Source organism: Callorhinchus milii, unplaced genomic scaffold (assembly GCF_018977255.1).
Source record: "Callorhinchus milii isolate IMCB2004 unplaced genomic scaffold, IMCB_Cmil_1.0 Scaffold10, whole genome shotgun sequence".
NCBI lineage: Eukaryota > Metazoa > Chordata > Chondrichthyes > Chimaeriformes > Callorhinchidae > Callorhinchus > Callorhinchus milii.
This window is the reverse complement of record NW_024704751.1, coordinates 8233389-8246451: the sequence shown is the minus strand read 5'-3', so window position 1 is coordinate 8246451 and position 13063 is coordinate 8233389. Positions and strand designations below refer to the sequence as shown.

General features: G+C 46.4%; 1 protein-coding gene across 3 annotated transcripts; it reads left to right on the top strand.

Moving 5' to 3' along the window:
• Positions 1–1053: 1053 nt before the first annotated feature.
• On the top strand, positions 1054–13018 carry eral1 (Era-like 12S mitochondrial rRNA chaperone 1). Of its 3 annotated transcripts, none has more exons than XM_007896540.2 (12): positions 1054–1185; positions 6469–6542; positions 7588–7737; positions 8369–8496; positions 9041–9118; positions 9235–9281; positions 9380–9441; positions 9946–10058; positions 10259–10633; positions 10994–11143; positions 11663–11743; positions 12177–13018. In XM_007896540.2, exons 1-12 carry the CDS (start codon positions 1118–1120, stop codon positions 12297–12299), a joined length of 1449 nt encoding a protein of 482 aa, XP_007894731.2. In that variant the 5' UTR covers positions 1054–1117; the 3' UTR covers positions 12300–13018. The 3 variants fall into 3 exon arrangements, with proteins under 3 accessions (XP_007894731.2, XP_007894732.1, XP_007894734.1); XM_007896541.2 differs by having other exon boundaries at positions 1054–1226; XM_007896543.2 differs by lacking the exons at positions 1054–1185; positions 6469–6542 and adding an exon at positions 6815–6993.
• Positions 13019–13063: the final 45 nt, after the last annotated feature.

Here is a 13063-nt window from a genome sequence, read left to right as displayed (position 1 = left end):
TTTTTTTTTTTGGAGACGGGAACTCGGCTCTCCCGGTTGTTTGGAGATGGGAACTCTCGCCCCGGAGCGCAGCCCCCAACCGCAACCAACGATACCCTTTGCTTTTCTCAAGAGTGGTCGTTCACGGTCTGAGAGAAGTCGGTGCTTCCCCCCTCCACCACCACCCCAAGCGGTCGGAGGACCACAGGATCTCTCCCCACCACCACGTCCCACGTGGAGTTCTGACGAAAGGTCATTGACCTGAAACGTTGAACTCACTTTCCTCTCTCTCTGACCTGTTGTACTGTGTACCCAGAGATTTCTGTGTTTATCCCACAGTTAGGGGTCGGTCTTTGAATGGGGTTTGGGGGGGTGGGGGGGAGAAGAAGCTGAGTCTCCTGGAAGCTGAACCGGCTCCCAAGACGACATGCAGGGCAGTGGGCTGTCAGGATGGAGTCTACCCTCTTCCGTCTCTCGGCCGGTTCCTGAGCCAGACTGGTCCGCAGTACTCCAGGGCACTGCTGATGACGGCACAGTCGGCCTGACTCATCGGCAGGACTTGGAAGTGCAGACCGACCGGTCGGTCGCTGGTGGCAGGGAATCCTCCCACTCAGCTCCGGTTAACCTTGCGAGCCAAAGTCCTTACGGGTAGGGTGATCGTTGCAGCACAAGCAGCGGGAAGCTTGCCAGACAGTGCCGACAGTGGCAATCTAATAATGCTTACAGATTGTATTGCACTTTTCAGATCAGGGCATCTCTTATTAACCCTGATAACTTAGGTACCCGGTCGTTAAGTCGATTGGTGGATTGTTTTTCTGGGGGCAATAATCCCATCAAAAAAAAATAATTTGGTCACTCAGTCCATGACTGGGGTGTGCAGTAATTGACATATTTCAGCCACAAAATGTACAGTCAATTCACTTTACAATATATTCTGTAAAGCGCTTTGAGATTGTTGAAGACGTGAAAAGCGCTATATCAAATGCTATTATTATTTTTATTACTGTAGAGTGGAGTCACTTTGTTTGTGGGGAAAGACCCACAGGCTAGCACAAAGCACGACGGCTTGACCATGCTGCATTTGTTGAGGTCACATTTAGCCCCACTTCGTTGGCGATCCTATCGGGTAAATGAGGTAATGCTACCTCCCAACAGAGCCATCCACTTCAAGTGGCTTCTTCCACCTCTCTGGAGTCAATCTAAATGGTATGGTTCCATTTTGTCTCAAGATCTTGTTTCTTTGCCAGGTCAGTAACAACACCCTCACTATATTGTACCACATGATTTAAACTAATCCCTGAATTTGATAGTGTTTAGAACATCAAATGTCTCAGAGCTTCACATGCAGTTAACTGTCAAGTACTGTGGGACTCGTTTGTTTCTAGGTAAACGTGGCAGTCAGTTTACATCCAACAAGGTTCTACAAATAGCCATGAAGTGAATGATCAACTCCCTTCTCTTTGGAATAGTGTAATGAGATTGTTGACATGAGCCTGAGCAGACACACCTCTGTTTAAATCTCATCCAAAGAACAATTAAACTGGAGTTTCACAGAGTAATAGCATTAATCTGTACATGTTATTGGATTGTACAAATCATTAGCTGGATTGCTGAGTTTTGTGCAACTTAGTTAAGGAAAAAATGTTGAGGCCTTGGAGGAGGTTCAGAGGAGGTTTACGAGCATGATACCATGGATAAGGGGTTATAGGTATAGAGATTGGAGATGTTGGGTTTTTGTTGGAGCAGAGATTGAGAGGGGATCTGATCAAGGTGAACACATGAGTTTTGACAAGGTAAATCTGGAGAAGCTACTGTCACTGGTAGGGGAGTCAGTGACTAGGGGCCATCATTATATGATAGTCACAAGAAGAGTGAAATGAAAGTAGTAGAAATGCGAAATGTTGGGATGGGGAATGCCCTGCCATTGAATCACTTTTCTGCCAGTTTTATTTTATTGCAAGTTATCAGGAAATAACACACCCTAGAACTATCAAGTGTGAGCCTCTCTAGGGCTGGAACACAATCTTGCGATTTGAATTACATCCACAAACTGCTTCAGCTACTCTCTCCTAGTCGTTGACAGTGTCTGAATCGCCCGATTATGCTGCAGCAATGTAAGATACTCCAACCTATTGTTAAGTGTAATCCTATGTTTTCGCCAGAGAATTAACCTGCCATTGTGGCATGCTGATACTAATTTGGCATCTACATGGCCCTTTGATAATTGGAGCTGGCTACTCCCCAATATTTGCGTCTACGAACTAGCCCGTGGCTGTGCTTCATCTACATTGTAATCTGGCACAGATCCTCTCCTCCTTTCTGCCCAAGGGGACAGTCTTTTTTGAGTTAAATGAAGACTGTTTAGGATAACTTTACACACAGCAGCAGCCAGATGCTATCTTTTCTCTCCATGCTTGTGTGAAGCATTACATTAAGGTCAGATGAATGTCTGTAGTTCTGTTCAAGCCTTCACCCATTTTGAAGGTTGAACCAAAGTGTTCAACAGCGCCTAATGCAAATACTTTACGGTCATTTTTCTGGAGGAGGTTCTTTTCTGATCACCTCTTTATATATTTTTGTCCACCTTAAAACCTACCTCTTCAACCGCGCCTATGGTCACCTCTCCCTTTTCTCCCTTACTTGGCGTCCAGCCCTGCCATTGTGCCGTGCTCCAGACATTAATCCGTGTGAGGGGTATTATATAAATGCAAGTTTTTTTTTCTCTCTGATACCCTAAAGGTCACCTAATACCTATGGTCAGGTGCCCCTCCTTCCCTTCCCCTTCCTCAGTATCCACCACTGTGAAGTACTCGAGATGTGATCCCAAGTGAAGGGTACTATATAAATACAAGTTGCTTTTTCTCTCTACATTGCAACCATTCTGGTCTTTCTCTATTAATAACATATGTTCATTAATTCTCTGAACTTCCCTGTGTTCCTAGTAAGCTGCAAAAATCCCATCCTACATGGATTATCAGCAGTCCTCCGTTATCTTGTCTGTGCACATTCTTCACGTCAAACCTAGACATTGAGCTGGGCAGCATATTTGAACGTGGTAAGGCAATGCAACTAACCCTAATCCTGCTGATATTCTGCCCATTCCAGCAGGGTCACTGGATATCATTATGAGCAGAAATCTGGTGCTGTCTGTTTTGCTTCATAGCCCAGGGATAGAGATAAGTAATAGCAGTTATCGCTATCCCTGATGGGATAAACTCACAGCACAATTGAGGCTTTTGAGGCCTCTATTTTTCAGGACCACACAGCATCTTATCCAACTGAGCCATCAGAAGACCAAATGAACTCTTTAAACAGACACTAGCAATGGTGAGCCTTTTGCAAATGTGTTTTCTGTCTTTGTCAAACTGTGCTACATAAATAATGCAAATCATAATGAAAGCTGTTATTTGCATCATTTCTGGCAACACATAGACATGTGACATTTAAAACTGTGGGGGAAATGTCACATCACATACTACAAGTTTCCCCCACCGGTATAAGAATAATCATAATCCTTGCATTTGGGCTTATCGTATTGTTGAAACGCCTCAAAGCACAGAATATAAAGTGGAGTGACTGTATTTTGTGGGTGAAACCCAATCTCTGTAATAGAGCTGCTTTGCCAAATTTTTGTGCAGTTTGTTCCTGAAAAATAACAGCCAGGCTCATGGGGCTTTCAGATGAGACGTTAAGCCATCAGCCTGTTCAAGTGGACGTTATAGATACTTTGGCACTAATCGAAGAGAAGAGTGTTTCTCCCAGGGTTCTGGCAACAATCCGCAGATAAGAATCGGTCATTCCCCTCATGATTCTTTGTGTAAAATCCTGTGAAGCACTTTGAGACATCTTTATAAAGCGTTATATCAAATGCAAGGATATTAATATTATTGTACTAACATTATTTTCAAAAGCTGCAGCTGGGGTGATCAGTGACGTTTCCATTGCAGGCCGTTAATGCCGCAGGATCACGTCTTCCTGGATTTCAGGCTGGGGATCAATTTAATATGTTTGAAAAAACAATGATTAATTAAGTCACTGTGAGCTCCAACTTCAAATGATTGATGAATTAAAAGGAAAATACCCATTTTTATCTTCTCTCGGGCCCAACAGTATTGATTATGTGTCTCCGACAAGTACGACTATAAAATCCATTACTGACTTCAAAGAGACAGTAAGCTTCTTTCTTAAAATAGTTGATAGTGTGGTTGATGATATAAAGGGATGTCCTCAGGCCAGAGGGGTGGTGCAGAGCTATACAGTTTTCAAGCTCCGTCACGGAGTTGTAGGGCTCGGTATTCACTACCATATCTGCTAACGTCTTCAAGATGTTTATGTTATGTGAAAAGCACTACATGTCTTTTCCATCTCGTATCACTTGTGCACAGAGTGCCTTCTGTATATAGTCCATCTAAAGTACTGAGTAGTAATAATAATCCTTGCATTTGATATAACTCCTTATCCCGTCTTCAAGAGGTCTCAAAGCGCTTTCACAGAATATACTGGAGTGGGGAGGCTGGGGAGGCATCTGCACTTGCACTGTAGCAATCCGTGGTAGCTGATCAAATCAATCGAGCGTCTGCTGTTAATTTGAGGCTGTTCTGCCATCAGAATCAGGCTCTCTGTTAGTGATGTAGTGCAGGTGGGTCTGGGATTGTTTTCCAATAAGCGCTCATTTCAAACATCGGTAGAGTACAGGTCTGTGCTTTGCATTAACCTCAGTTCAGCTTGAATGCTGCTGCATTTGACACCTTATCCACTGTAATTTATACAGTTATACTGTTGCCACGGTAACACGGTTCCTTATCTCCAAGGCTACAATTAGCATCGTTATTGATATAGTTCCTATTTATCTGAAATCCTGGGTGGATTCTCACATCTCGTTTGCAGCATTAACATCGATCTGTTGTTTACCTTTGCTTGTAACTCCTGTCTCAGCTTTCCCTTCATTGGTGTCCGTCTTACACCTGCTGTAGATTGCCGCGCGCCTATTGACAGCTCTGTCATATCTTCACTTCTCACATGAAGGTATGAGGTACAGGTCGGCTATGGTCTTATAGAATGGCGGAACATGCTCGAGGGGCTGAATGGCCTCCTCCTGTTGCTGAGTGCAGAGGTCCATCTCATCCAACAATCTCACCAAAACTCCAGAGAGATTTGCAAAATATGCTTTCACTTTTAGCACCGAAAAGTGTCAATTGAAAACTAGTCATGCGTTTTACATGTTTATTCCCCGGTTTGGATTTCAATTAGATGGTAATTGCAATTACCTTAGGCATTACTGCTAGTGTGTGTTGTTCAAGTGGAAACTTCAAAATTTCAGTAACTATTACCGCAGTGGGAAACTGTGAGGCCGCAATTCTGCTCTTCACCAGCACCGGTGGGGATAAAGTCAATCTCCGGATCTAAAATCATAAACAAAAGTTTTTTTCAATTTCCTGCTAAAACTATGATCTTCTCAGATCTAAAGATCAGGTCAGTTCACTTGTGGCTCTTGCGGGAGGAGAAGGGAGTCAAATGCCTTCAAGAGGGAAGGGAACAGGAGAAAAATAGTGAGAATTTTTCTAAATGGTAGTGAATGACCATAACAGTTATTTTAATGCTGTCTTCTAAAGGAGCTGTAACTTTGTTCGACTCTAGATTTTATATCCGGGCATGATGGATCAATTGATTTTCTGTCTTGGTGTAACTGCCAATGGATTTTCAGTAAATGGAAAAGTAACATTATATTACTGTTAGCGACTAATGACACAGACAAGGTCACAGACACAACTCTTGTCCTCACAGTGTCAAATCAATATCAGCACTTTGCAAGGACATTTAAGGCAATTTGGTCCCTAACATTCTGTAATTAAAGTTGTGAGGAGACATGCAAGCTGGAGAGTTTGTAAATGAAACAAAACAGTCCAACAACTTAAAAATGCATTTTAAGAGGAAAGTTGATGAATACATGAGTGAGAACGGAATAGAGGGGTATAGGAGAGAGGAATCGGATGGGGTCTCGTGTGGAGTAAGCACTCCGAGATGCTGCCCCGTGTGAAGGGCGCTATATAGATGCAAATTTTTATTGTTGAGTATAAACATGGACTAGTTGGGTTGAATGGTGTGTTTAATTGCCATTATTATTATTATTACTACCACTCTTTGTAATTCTATGTAAACACTTCATTTTTTAATGAAGTAACGGAGAAGGTGGATGAAGGCAGTGCAGTTGATGTAGTTTATATGGATTTTCAAAAGGCATTTGATAAAGTGGCATATAAGTGATAAAGTGTGGAGTCCTGTAGCTCAGTGGTTAGAGCACTTGCCTCGCAAGCGAGAGACCTGGGTTCAATTGGCCGCCGCGTTTCGCCCACAAATATATGTATATACAGTCAATTCGCTTTACAGTCTATTCTGCGAAGCGCTTTGAGACGTCTCGAAGACGTAAAAAGCGCTACTGTCAAATGTGAGGATTATCACTTGTAATAATTATCCTTACATTCAATGCAGCGCCTTTTCGGGTCGGGAGGACGCATCAAAGCACCGCACCGGAGACGCTGTGACGTGTGGCGGACTCGGTGTTGGTGGGTGAATAAAAATGTAGAACCCAAAAATGAGGCTCAACCCCCACCAGACGAGGCTTTGTTTCCACACACAGCGCACCCGCAAATAAAACCGCCCAATTGAGCGTGAAGCCGCCCAACCCGCCCACAGTTGTGCCTCCTCCCTGTGTGGGTGCGGGTGCGGGTGGGTGGAGCGGCCTCCCGCCTGCGGGGGGCGCTGTGGCCGCGGTTGGCCGTTGTTCCTCCAGCGCCTGCGCAGTAACCCCCTCCCTCCCCGAGCCCCCACAATGCACGCGGAGGAGGCAGTAATGGCGGCGCCCAGGAGGGCAGAGCGGGACCACCGCCAGCGCCCCGTGTGAAGGCCCAGACCTTCCTCCTCCGGCTTCACCCGCCGTGGCCATGGCGGCCGCCCTGGGCAGGGGCCTGGTGTGCGGTGCCCTCAGGCTGGCGGGGAGGAGCCGCCCGGCGGCAGGTTAGTAACCGGGGGCCCCGCGGCTCAGGCCTTGACGGCGCGGACCACTTCAGCTCCAAGGAGACGCCATTTATCTCTCAGACAAAGAGACAGACAGACACAGAGACAGACACAGAGACAGAGAGAGAGAGAGAGAGATAGAGAGAGAGAGAGAGAGAGAGATAGATAGATAGATAGATAGATAGATAGATAGATAGATAGATAATAAAATAATAATAATAATAATAATTTGGTCACTCGATCCCCGGTGGGTGCGCGGGACACTACGGTGCACAATTGGCTGCCGCGTTTCCCCCACGAGACACTTGCGGTAACCTCGCGCTCCCTCCCGCCGTTCTCGCCTCTCTTCGGCAGTCTTTGAAACCCGCCTTAAAGTTCCTGACTGTTCAGCAGCCTGACACGTCCTCCTCCTCCCCCTCCTCCCGACGTGAAAGCCACTGTACACATTTAATGAGATGTTCAACCCCTGCCTCTTTGATCACCCCTATGGGCAACCTCTCCCTTCGCTTGGTGTCCGAGCTCTTATCACTGTCGGGTGCTCCGAGACGTTGTCCTGAATGTAAGGCACTAAATAAATGCAAATTGTCGTTGCAGGTCTGGACTTCCTACAAATCGAGGTCCGCAGAATCGCCCGCTTACCCGTGCGTTGCTGTGCAAGCAAGTCTGCTCTGGAAAACATCCTGAGTGTTCCTAAACAAGAGGAGAGTATCAGGCAATACGCTCCTCTAGTCTCGGTGAATAAAGGTAGGTACTGGTCATTTGTCCATCCGTTGACTGTTTATACAATGTTTTTTGGTCAGCCTCAGCCGGGTGTCTGATACACGTAGACACCTATCACCCTACTTAAGATTATCCAACCCGGACTGAGTTTCGCGCATCCGTTCCACCTTCACGATTTGATGGCGATTTCCCTGTGCAAGGAACGCAATGCAAATCTGGAGGGAGGCATCCTGATTACTTAATCTGGAGAGTATTCAGTGCATCTTGGAAGCATGGTGAACTGAGAAGAACAGTGAAGACTTTTACAAGCAGATCATGATAAGCTAAGAGCAATACCCCAGAGTTGAAAGTGTTAGTGTGTGCTGGAATCTAACCAGCTAAAACCGCACAGCTTGCCATTGAGAGCACTGTCTGGCAAGCTTTTCCGCTGCTTAACTGGTTAAAAAAACCAACACTCAACCTGAATATTTAGATGTTCAGCAATCTCAGTGGATCAAATGGCCCTTTTACCGGTTTGTTCTGCAGACCTATGACCCTTCCAGAGATGAGAAGCCAGTGTGGTAGCCCACTGCAGTCGCCCAGAAAGTGAGAGTCTCAAAGTTTTGAGCCCACAGTTCTGCTTCCTGTGTTACTTATAAGCTTGTTTGTGTCTCAGTGGAGCAGGAGCTTCTGCTCGTTCATCAGCCAGACCAACCAGAGAAGCCGAGAGTGCTGCGAGTCGCCATCATCGGGTCCCCCAACGCTGGCAAATCAACACTTTCCAACCAGCTACTCGGCCGAAAGGTGAGCTCAGCACACAGCTTGTCTTTAAACTGTTACAGCGCCCAGTCAGATTCCTGACCTTGTTGGTGCTTTTCAATCAAACGTAGGATTCAAGGAATTGGGTATAATAATGCTTGCATTTTTTCCCTCAAGTTTGTTGAGGAGAAGCAGCAGTCTTCCATCATTAGTCAGTTAGCAAGTTTGGGAACCATGGCAGACTGAGCTGGGGAAAGGACAGTCTGCCCGCACTCGAGAATAGATTATAAAGGCCCATACCCCAATCCGAGGGGTCAGTTAACTCGGCACAGACCAGGTTTGGACCTGGATCCTTCTGGTCTGTGGGCCTCAGGCCCACTCTGAGTGCTATCTTCACAAGCGGTGCCGTCGGAGCCCATTCAATCGTTGAGTGAGCTGCCAACATTTGTATTTTGAACTGCCCAAAGTTTAATATTGGTAAGAAAAGCCTGTTCCTCTTTCCACCGGCTGCTAAACTGGTGAATATTGAAACCCCTGAGTTTCAGACCGTCAAGTTAAATAAAGGTCGTCTCTCTTTATTCCTTTCCAGATCTTCCCTGTTTCAAGCAAAGTGCACACAACACGTTGCCAGGCTCAAGGAGTTATCACTGAGGGAGAGATACAGATTGTGGGTATTCTCAAACATAACCTCCTTTCCTGCGTTTAAAGAACAGTAGCTGCAACTTGTATGTAACGCGTGTCGCTGTGTCTCTCCCTGGCTAACGTTCCACTCTCGCTTTGCAGGTTCTCCTGGACACCCCTGGGCTCACCACTGCTGCCAAGGGAAAAAGGTTCAGTAGTTTCTCTTTTTCTGGCTTACCCAGCTGTCTGTGGCCAGGTGTCTTGTCAGTGTTCATTTTTAACCTGTTTGCAATTCCTTTTCCATTAGACACAACCTTGAGAAGTCATTGCTGGTGGATCCCTGGGACTCGGTGAAGGAAGCCAATCTGGGTGAGTGAGCTGGTTCAGGCGGGCGAGTGGGGATCAAGCGCAATATGTTACCACGGCGCTGTTCAAAAAAAAAAAAAAGAGTTTCTCTCTCCTCCTATCCTGGCCAACAATCCCCCCAAAATAAAAAAAAAATTGATCACTCACTCCATGGCAGTTTGTGGGACACTGCCGTGCCCAACTGGCTGGCACGTTTCACCCACAAAATACACAGTCACTCCACGTTACAGTGTATCCTGTAAGACACTTTGAGAAGTCTCACCGACGTGATAAGGCACCATATCAAATGCAAGCAAGTTAGAATGTATTGGATTTAAGATGAACGGCAAACCTGAGTGTGTTAAATGTAATCAGATTAATAGTCGTTGATTAATAGTAATATTACAGGAAGAAGCCAAGCTTTTCATGTGTGGATGAGGGTTTTCTATCAGTCAGGCAGGCCAGACCCATTGCTAACTGACCATCTCAAAGGCCGTAGTGTCTAAATAGATTTATTTTGTCTCCTAGTCCTTGTGTTGGTTGATGTTTCTGATCACTGGAACCGCTATAATCTCAGCCTCGAAGTGTTGAAATGCCTCTCGCAAAATTCCCACGTCCCAGCGGTTTTGGTGCTGAATAAGGTAGGCAAAGCCATTCCCATCTGCATCTGTTCCAAATCCAATACATCAGGCCTGCTCTTTCCCACCCCACCACTCTTCCCTCTTTTCCTTCCCTCCAGTGCTGTCCATGTGATTTTAAATGTATATTTACCAGCATTGTTTACCAGTCTAAGAGTGATCGAGCTTCCCTTTTGCCTCCCTTTGTCACCCTGTGGATGCAGGTGGATCTTCTCAAGAGCAAAGGCCTCCTCCTGGATCTAACAATTGAGCTCACGGAGGGGATGGTGAACGGGAAGAAACTGAAGATCAAGTCTAAGGTTAAATCACTCGCACAGTCCACGCAAGGCGACTGCGGGGCCATGGAAGCAGGACACTTGCCGGAAAAGGAGCCTGGATCCCGGGACGTGCACGCCGCTCCTGTTTGTCAGGCGGACGGCCAGATCGGTGCTCAGGAAACCGTGGCTGAATCCGGTGCTGAGCCAGCCCCCAAACAGCACAGGGGCAACCAGCACCTGAAACACAAACAGGGGTGGCCACACTTCAGGGAAGTCTTCATGCTTTCGGCTGTTGACGGGGATGAGGTGGAGACACTGAAGGTGAGTTCAGTCGCCAAAGAGGGCTGCACAAAACCCTGCTCCGGTCGGTCTGCAGCGACCGTCTGTTCCTAACGGTGCTGTTTAATGCTTGGTTCAGGTGGTAGCACTCTCGTTCAGAGTCTGAAATGCGGCAGCACTTTGAACTAGGCTGACACAACAATGCAGTGTTGGACAGATGTTGGGAGAGATCTGCGAATGTCTAACCGATTGGTTCCCAGCATTATTTTGCACACTTAATAAAATGGGAAGGTATTGATGTTGAGAGTTTTAAGATCCAATCAGTACGTTTTTCCCATCCGTCCAAGAATGTGCCGCAGCCCTGTGTCTTGAGTGAATAAAAACTCTGCTCTCCTTACACAGCACTACCTGCTATCCCAGGCACAGCCCGGGCCTTGGGATTACCACAGCACCGTGCTCACCGACCAGTCTCCCCAGCAGCTCTGCATCAACCTGATCAGGGAGAAACTCCTGGAAATCCTGCCACAGGAAGTGCCGTACAGCATCACCCAGGTAAAGTCCCCACTTTGTCACCTCGGTTACCAGACGCCGGTTACAAAAATGTAAGTCCTGTAGCGTCGTGGTTAGCATGCTTGCCTCGCAAGCCAGAGGCCCCGGGTTCGATCCCTGGAAAGTGCGAAACCTTAGGCAAGTTTCTTTACTCCAGAAGCCTCCGTTTACCAGGCAGTAGGTATGAACCCAGTTGTTAGCCGATCAGCCTGTGAACCTGTTTTGCCATTTTATTAGATCATCTCCCCACCCTTTATCCACGTCACCTAATACCTTGGAGTAATTCCTAAGGTTACCCAGCCTCTCATCATATCTCAGCCCCTTATCTCAAACAAGTATTATTGCTGGACACACTCCCAAGGCAGGTGTATGATCTCTAAAGCTCTAATGAGGGGTACAAGGGCAACTCAGGGCAACAGATCAGAGCAGCCCGGAGTGGCCACCAGGGGACAGGAGAGGAGAGGACAGTTATCCATCCCAAAGTGTTAAAAAAAATGAGTGTTTTGTTTTTAATCTCCTCAGAGCACTGAAATGTGGGAAGAGGGCCCGAGCGGAGAGCTGCGGATTTTACAGAACCTCACAGTGGTCAAGAAGAATCATGCGGTTAGTATACAGACAGACTGAGTGAGCCCTTTACATCAGAGATGAAGTGGTGAACTGTATCCACTTCACATTGCAGCAGCAGCAGCAGCCTCTCGTATACTCACTCCTCTATCTCCCCGATTGCTCAATCGCTGTTTAAAAAAAGGAGGATATTTGCAACATGTTAACCAGCATATTTTCTAATGAGGAAATGTCACTCCAGGTCTGAAACAGGTGCAATGGTAACCCACTAGCCCTTGAACCGTGTTGGGTTGAGCAATACTCTGAAATGGTTCTGGGCATTTACTGTGATAATGGCTGTGTGTTTGTGTGTGTGTTATATTCTGTGACTGGGATTGGGTGTGTACAGAGGGCTGCGAGTGTGTGTGTGTGTGTATTGGAATGTTTCTGTCGATTATTGGTGGTGCTGACGACTGTTTACAAACTCTTGCAGAAGATGCTGATCGGTACGGGCGGCCAGGTGATCGGTAAAGTGGCCCGTGAAGCTGGCCAGGATCTGATGAACATTTTCCTCTGTGACGTTCACTTAAAGCTGTGTGTGAAGGTGAAGAAGTGAGTGATAACACACCTCCCGCCTCGTTGGTCAGCTGAACGAGAACCACAGTCACATAAGCCTTCCACTGTGCTGGAGATAAAAGTCCAGCTCTGGCTTAAATGAACAACGAACGTGTTTCACATCAGAACTTCACACGAGCAATAAGTGTGTGTTCAGCGAGCAGTCCCCGAACTGATTTTTAAAAAAAAGTCTGCGTCAACCAGGAAATGTAATGCAGGCAGCAAGGCTTCAGTGAAATGAGCCTAGAAGGTTGCTCAATGGATCTAATGGTTTTGTCCACAAAATATACAGTCAGTTCACTTTACAGTATATTCTGTGAAGCGCTTTAAGACGTCTCGAAGATGTGATCAGGGGCTATATCAAATGGGACAATCGGTACTAACTGAAGCCACTGACAAGAGAAAGAGAGAGAGACTTTACCTCGTTTATTGAACTTATAAAGGACTTTCCTTCTCCAGCTGATGTTTGCTGTCGAATAAGAGCGTTTACTTAATACACTCGGTCTGAACTGGGCAAGTGACTAACCAACTCGTCCCTCTTGGCCCTGGATCAGGAACTCTTTAAAGGGTGAGGTTTGTGGCTGGTTCAGCTCGAAGCTCGGACCAGAAATGCTTTGACCTGGAGGTGGAGCCTCTTTGTTCAGGTAATTGTGTGAATTACTCGGAGCTCTGATTAAACCACACACTGTCTGCACCCAGATGTGACTGTGAGTGAGTGTACTATACATCTACCGGACATTCATTCCTGTTACACATTTCGCCCAC

What these genes read in the sequence shown, in the direction of transcription:
- eral1 (XM_007896540.2), top strand. Translation starts at nt 1,118, where the DNA reads ATGCTACCTCCCAACAGAGCCATCCACTTCAAGTGGCTTCTTCCACCT. An exon ending in CTCTGGAGTCAATCTAAATG is followed by an intron (nt 1,186 to 6,468) that starts GTATGGTTCCAT and finishes CATTCAATGCAG; the next exon opens with CGCCTTTTCGGGTCGGGAGG. An exon ending in TGCCGTACAGCATCACCCAG is followed by an intron (nt 11,144 to 11,662) that starts GTAAAGTCCCCA and finishes TAATCTCCTCAG; the next exon opens with AGCACTGAAATGTGGGAAGA.